The sequence below is a fragment of the Hipposideros armiger genome, unplaced genomic scaffold (assembly GCF_001890085.2).
Source record: "Hipposideros armiger isolate ML-2016 unplaced genomic scaffold, ASM189008v1 scaffold_273, whole genome shotgun sequence".
In the NCBI taxonomy this organism is placed as follows: Eukaryota; Metazoa; Chordata; class Mammalia; order Chiroptera; family Hipposideridae; genus Hipposideros; species Hipposideros armiger.
In genome coordinates, this window is record NW_017731623.1 from 2302385 (window position 1) to 2310098 (window position 7714).

Sequence of the window (7714 nt, forward strand, 5' to 3'; positions counted from 1 at the left end):
CTTCTGGATGGCTGCTCACTGCGGCTGCTGGCCGCTCACGCTGGCTGCTGGCTACACATGGTAGCTTATGGCAGCCCACTGCAGCAGGGACTGCAGCCCACGCCATTGCCGGTGACCCACGGCAGCCCAGGTCCAGGTCGAGCTGTTGTTCAGCATCTTAGCTGTAGAGGGCAGTGTCACTGGCCTTCATATGTGGGATCCGAACCGGGGCCCTCTAGCGTCCCAAGCCAGTTCTTAACCAACGCGCCACTCAGCCGGCCCTTTAATCCAGTTTGAATTTGTTCTTGTATATGGCGTAAGGAGGTGGTCCAGTTTAATTTTTTGCATGTGTCTTTCCAGTTTCCCCAACACCATCAAAGGCATGTTTTTAATCTCTGCTGTAGTGTTTCTAGTTACTAGCGTTTTATTCTTTATTATTTCTTTGAGTTTCTATCTGTTTCCTTACTTTGCCATTCCATATTGTCTGTTTTTTCCATTAGAGCCCTTAACATATTAATTAGTCACAATTATTTTAAATTCTGTCTGATAATTGGAAAACCTGCAGTACCTGAGTCTGATTTTGATGATTGTTTGTGTTTGCAGATTGAGTTTTTTCTTGTCTTTTGGCATGCCTTGTAATTTGTTTTTGAAAGCCAGACTTGATGTATCAAGTAATGGGAACTGAGACAAGTAAGTGAATAATGTGAGGATATTTTATGTTAATCTGGCTAGGAGCTTGGCCATATATAACATATGTTCTAGCTGTCAGTGGCAGAGGCTTCAGATTCCTCTAATTTTTTTTTTTTGTCTCCCCTATTTTCTTTGAAATTCCTTAAGAACTCTTTCTTAAATACAGCCTTACAGGTTTTCAGCTGTAATGCACAGTTAGTTATTTACTGAAGCCTTGTTGATATAGGAGTAAGTTGTTGGGAGGGAAGGAATTATATAATCTTATGATTAAATCTCAATCTTTTCGTGGAACCGTGTTCCTGGACTGTGCCTTTTAGAATGGTTTCCTAGCTGTATACCCTTCCCCCACCTCATCTGGATGAGACTGAAAGGCTAGAAGGGTCTGTATTTTGGTAATTCCCCTTTTCCTAGGTCAGATAAGTTTTAGGTAAAGTACTTTTCTCTGGAGAGTAGTCCCTTGTTATGAAGAATAATCTGTATGTTTCAAAAGGCTTTTTGTTTTTCTTCTCCCTCCCTCCTTGCCAGAAGCACAATGAGATTTATCTTTGCTCTTCACCATGAGTACCTGGTGGAGTCCCTAGGGGTAATATCCACAAAAGGTTAGAGGCTATCCTAAGCCTTTGGTCCCCAGGAATTTCTCACTCTCATGCAGTCAATACTTAGCCTCCAGCAATTCATGAAACTTAACCATTTTAGTGTTCCTACTGGCCTATGGCTGTAGTGGCTTCTGCTTCAGGTAGGTGATTTTATATGTGATTCTCCAAATTTGCCTATTAATACAGATTTTGGTGTGGTAGTTTGCCTTGTGACCTTAATTCTCTGTTAGGTACATGAAAATTCATTGATTTTCAGTTCAGCTTTTTTCTCTTTGTAAGGATATGGTGATGATGTCCAAGGTCTTTGCATGTCAGAGCTAAAACCAAGTCTAGTGAACTTTTAAAATCTCCATTAGTTTAGATTTTTTCTTAAAAGAAACTTTCTTTTTCTTTGAAAATTTGATCTTATTGTAACATTATCTTATAGCAAGAACATGTAACCTGTTCAATTCCTCCTTATTATTATTTATTTAGATTAATTTAGGGCCAAATACTGGGTATGTTCTTGTGTGTTTAAGACCAACGGTTATTAAGAAATATATTTTGCTAATTTATAAAACTTATCTGCTGCATATTGTTGTTGTTGTTTTAAATACACTTTAGGGGTTAAAGATTGGAAGTTAAATGGTTTTTAATGACCATGAAAGATTTGTCTACTAGTAGTCTTAAATTTTACTTTTAAACTACAGATATTGTAAATTTTGCTTTCTATCTTGTTTAATTTGTCTTATGTAACTTCTCTATCATTTTACCCTTTGCATTTTATTTTTACTTTATTTATTTTTTTAATTGGGGAATTGGGGGAGGGGAACAGTGTTGGGGAATTGGGGAGGGGACCAGCCAAGTTGTTGTTCTTCAATCTTAGTTGTGGAGGGCGCCAGTCACCATCTGGCTGCCCGTTGGCAGCTCATGGCCTCTAAACTCAAGGTGCTGTGTTACAATCATAGTTGCGGGTGGGCATAGCCACTATCTCACGCGGGAGTCAAACTGGCAGCCTTGTTGTTAAGAGCGCACTCTCTATCCACTGAGCCATCCGGGTGGTAGCTCAGCTCAAGGTGCCGAGTTTAATCTTAGTTGCGAACAGGCAATTTTGTTGTTACACCAGCTGAGCCATCCGGCCACCTGTTGGCAGCTCAGCGGCAACTCAGCTCAGGTGCAGCATTATTGGCCCATGTGGGAATTGAACCGGCAGCCCTGTTGCTAAGAGCTGGTGCTCTGAAGCTAACTCTTAACCAACTGAGCCACTTGGCTGGCCCCTACTCTTAACATTTTAAATGTCACTTTGTTTTGGCTGTACCATCTGTAGTTAGATTCTATTTTGGTCATTTATAATTTGAGATGGTAATTTAATCTGTTTTAAATGACATATATCCTCTTGCTTATGAATTTTTTGCACTGTTTATATCTTATGCCTTTTTGTTTTCTCTGTTTAAGGAAAACAGATTATATTTACTTTTATTCTTTTATAAAATTTATAATCTTATTTTGACTCTGTTTGTTACCCTTAGGTTTTGTAATTAATTCTCTAGTATATATTTCTCTAACTGATAGCATCAAATGTGAAACTATGTCATCTGAGTTTACTGTCTGTGAAATAAGTCATTTAACTCAGTTTGTTAAACTTGCCTCCATTTAATTGAAAAGTTTTAATATAACTTGATGTTTTACATTAAAATTAGTGTAATTTTACTACCTTATGTAGTATATATCCTCCCTTTCTAAAACAGGACATTTTTTTGATTTCAGGACCCTTTTATACGAATACATATCATTGAGAATCCCAAAGAGCTAGCTTTTGTTCATGTGGGTGATATCTATTGATATTCACCACATTATAAATTAAAACTCTGAACACTCCAAAACATTTATTTGTTTAAAAGCAATAATAATGAACTCATTACCTGAACATAAGTGACATATTTTATGAAAAAGAACTATGTTTTCCAAAGTAAAATAAGTTAATAAGATGATTAGCAATGCTTTACACGTTTGCAAATCTCTTTCGTGGCTGGTTCAGTGGCAGGCAGGTGGATTCTCCTGGCTTCTTCTACATTTAATCGGTTATGAGACCACAGGCTGTGTCTCTGGGAAATTTGGCTATATGTTTGTCAGAGGATGGATGAGAAAGAAGAAGGATAAATAACATCTTTGTATTATGAAAACAGATCTTACTTTGGTGACACCTGGAAGGGACTTGCAGAATCCCAAAGGACTGTCAATGTAAAAACATCCAAACCTATAGAAAAATTTTACAGGAGTCTACTAGAATTTATTTGAGCCAAACTGAGGACATGCCCAGAAGAAGCAAGCTCTAAATGGATTAAAAAACTGCTCTGGAGAATGGCAGTTTGGCAGTTCTTATTATACATTTGTAATCCAAGGAGGGAATGTAAGGAAAATTACATGATGTCCATTGGTGGATTAAGGAGGCGGAGAAAGCAACATGGGGAAATCCCTATGCTTGGGTGAAAAGAAAAATGGCGAGATATACTTCTTTTACATTGGTGGGTTCAAGATAGTTAAGCTAACGTTTAACATTCACAGTAAGGATGGTGCACAGGCAATAAGATCATATGCTTCCTTGAGGGTGATTTTGTCTCTGAGGGGTCTGAAAAAGAGGATTACTCTGGCATTTCAAAGATGTGTTAACCTACACACACAACAACAATGAACAGGGCTTGCTAAAGGCAAAGATAAACCTTTTAGGTAAAGAGATTATGTGCCTGGGGTGTATGGCCTGCCCAGTTAGGAATTTATGATCAGGTCAGCCTGTGAAGTTATGGTCACCGATTTTGTCAGGTTTGTTACAGAACCTCTTTTTTGTTCACTGGTCCCTGGACCATTCTTTGAGAGTCACTGTTCTAAAATAATTTTTGAGATGTGATTTTTTGGTTTGTTTTCAAATAAAATTTACAATTTTTAGACATCAGTATTTTAACTGATTTTAGTTGCCTGCCATTTCTTTTATAACAGAACTTTGTTGGTATTGATTTATTGAGTCTTTTATTGTAATACACCATCAACTAATTTGTCCCAGAGACTGTGTTAATAAGAATGGGGTGGATTATTCTATTGGAATAAAGAATTCCAAAATCTCAGTGGGTCACCAGCCTCTGCTTTCCAAGAACTCTCACACTGCACCCTGTCTCTGGCTGATGGATAGCTGCTATCTGATATGACAGCCACTGTAACAAAAGAAGAGTGAACATGGATAACTAGACGCTGCCTTTGAATTATTCTGCCAGAGTGATAACCATCAATCCAAGGAGGCAGGAAGGTGCAATCTTATCTTTGCCCAGAAGCAAAGAACATTGAACGTTGAGAACTATGTGACCAACTCAGGGTACATGAGCAAATGCCTGTGATCTGTTGTTTGTTTATACATAAGGGTGAGACATCGAAAAGCTAGCTTGGAACTCCAATTAATGAGGTTGGCTTAAAAACCTGTGGGCTTAGCTGGGAGAATCCCAAATGTGTGAAGGTAAAGGTGTGTTTTCTGAGTCATTCCCGTTTTTCTTAAGAAGAAACCTCAGGTCTCCTTTCTAGATGCAGGCATTCTGTGTGGTGGGGGAGTTAGGGAGTAGATCCTTGTGTATATTGCCTTTTGAACAATCCCGTTTTTATCCTTACAGCTTCCTCCCAATCTCCACTGTGTCTCCAGGGTCAGCAACAGGTTCACATGAAAGTCTTTTTACAGTAGTTTTGATTAGCACAGGGTGAACGTTTCACTTCTATGTACAAGTCTTTCTTAAACTCACTGTTTTCTTCTATTGCACCCATGATTATTCTTTAAGTAAATAAATTCCATTTATTCTGGTATCCCCACGAAAACACTGTTTTACACATGTTGGCTCTCCATTGAGTATCTTTCATCTCTGAAATCTTCCAGCCACCACAAGCCTCTTGGAAACTCAATGTCTATTTTATATTGTGTCTTATTTCTCAGGATGTTCACAGGAGATGAGACCCCAGAGGCCCAGGGCCCAGAGGAGCAGTTTTTCTACGAACTCATTTTCAGGCTCTTCAGAGAAAATAAGGTGGAGATTGCAAGTGCAATAACGAAGCCATTTCCTCTCCTTATGGGCCTCCGCGACCGTGGCTTCATCCCTGAGCAGATGTATGAAGTAAGTGAGGAGAATTTGCTCATGATAAACAGCTGCTCAGTATATTATCGCAAACTTCAGGATGTAGTGAACAGATTAAAGGTCCTCCTATGAGTGAAGACCTTCACCATCTTATAAGGAGGTGACAGGAGAGGCAGCATCACAGAAAACATGCCTTCTTCTGTAGTAAATGTTGGTGGAGGGGCATGCGGGTGGAGACGTGGCAGCATTGGAAACAGGGGTGCTCGATCGGTACAGAGCACCTTGGGTACATTTATACAATGTATGGCCGATGACTATAATTAATCGAAATAAGTGAGCTGGGCACTGTTTCATTACAAAGCCCTCTTATTTTACACACTTGAACCTGAGTTTATTGAAACTGACAGGAAAGCTGGGTCACATTAGCATAAATTTGAAAGCAGATACTTGCTGCTCTCTCTTCAAATTGTTTCTTGTTCTTTAGAAATTTCTGGAGCCCTAGAATGCAGGTAAGGATTAGCTGTGGGTCTTCCTGGGGATACTGAAGACAAGACTTTTCTTTCTCTTAGTCAATTTTCTTTGCACTTTGGCCAGGTTCACAGCACAGGTTTTCTGGTTTCCTGGAGACCTCAGGCCACGTCAATCCTGGGGGGCAGGCGGTGTTTACTGTCCAGTCACCAAAATGGCCACTCATTACCAATCAGGGTCACTCCTGAAGCATCCAGGCTAGGCTCTTAAAGCTCCCACATTCAACTTTGAACCCATGTTTATTCTTCAGAATTGCTCTGTCAAGTATACATCAATATCAGGGAGTCAAGTTCACAAAATGTTCGTCTATTTTCCTGGTGGAGAATATTTAAGTCATCTAAATATATGTAACATTCTAACATTTTTACAAGAGAATAAATACTCTAGTTACAATCTGAGTCTTCTATAACCCATAATTGCATATCTAAAAAATTGTCCGTTCCATATTTTTAAGCATTTGCAAGAAGCTTGTAGAAATCTGGTCCCAGTGGAGAGAGTGGTGTATGATGTTCTGAGTGAACTGGAGAAGAAATTTGACAAGACAGTTCTGGATGCATTGTTCAGCAAGGTTAACCTAAAGGCCTATCCTGATTTACCTGACGTTTGCAGAAGCTTCCAAAATGGTAATTATAACTTTCAATGACATTTGCAGATTCAAGTCCATTTCATTCACTGGTTCATTTACTCACTCTTCATTAATATTTGAAAATTATTCTATTGATTGATCACTACATGGCAGGCACAAGATAATACAGTGTTAAAATAAGCACACATGACCTGTGTCCTCATGAAGCTTACACATAGTGGGAGTGACAGACGTTAACCAAGTAGCCTCACAAATGATTCCTCAGCTAGAACCTGAATTCTGTGCTCAGCAACATAGGATTTGAGAGTCTACTTTTCTGGGGAAAGACATGAATTATGTTCATTTGTAGGAAAGGAGGAAGCCCTCTCTGATAATCATGGACATGCTCAGAAATGAAAAGATTTTCTTTGTATTAGAAAATTTGTCATTAACTGCGATCATGGGCCCATTTACTTCTCCAAACAAAGAGTGGAGAAGTCAAAAGAGAAGATAAGCACATGCCATGCAATAAGGAGGGGCAGCATGTGAAAGCTACCAAGTGTGAAAGGAACAGTGGACTTAAAGTATTCTGTGGCTAAAAAATAGAGCATGGGAGGGAGTTCTTGGAAGATAATTCTGAAGACAGAAGTTGGAGGAGATTTTTTTTTTTAGGGCCTAACACTCTGTGCTAAGGAATTTGAAGTTTATTATTTGGGAAATAAAGAAGCAATACAGGATTTTTAAGCAGAGCAAAAGTAAAAGAAGTCAGTGTAAAGATAGGATGTGTTGATTTGTGAAAGCCATATCTTGATTATAATAAGAGCTATGTCATTTGTACACTATGATGTATCCAAGTCAGAGAACGAGATAAAGGAAATCAAATACCTAGTAACAAATTTCAAGTCACTATTATATTTGTAACCAGGATGTCTCCAGGCCATGGACATGAAGGAATGGCAATTACTTTTACTACCTACATCTTGGGGGCTCTAATTCTCTCCATGGACTGTGGGGATACCCCTACAGGGCCTAGCACCCACATTACACGTGTTAGTTTCTGGAGCTCCCTGTGCTGGCATGGTGCACTTCTCAGGCTCATTGCTGCTGTGGGAGTGTGGGGGCCTGCACTGCCCACTGCCTGTCCCAGCGCAGCTGCCCACCTGTCCCCAGTGGAAGTCACTGCTGGTGCCTCCCTAACCCTGCTGTCCATGGCAGCTACTGATCAGTTGCCCAAAGCCAAGCTGGTAGTAGGGTGGCATGCAGGAGTACAG

The 7714-nt window shown here is 39.6% G+C and overlaps 1 protein-coding gene across 1 annotated transcript in view; it reads left to right on the top strand.

Moving 5' to 3' along the window:
* Window positions 1-7714, top strand: part of LOC109390507 (nuclear body protein SP140-like) — a gene marked incomplete at its 3' end in the record, with an annotated part of 35481 nt that overhangs the window by 9938 nt on the left and 17829 nt on the right. The window contains exons 5-6 of the mRNA XM_019657060.1: window positions 5212-5389; window positions 6333-6501. Coding sequence (XP_019512605.1) covers window positions 5212-5389; window positions 6333-6501 — 347 coding nt within the window. The remainder of the gene's footprint in view (window positions 1-5211; window positions 5390-6332; window positions 6502-7714) is intronic.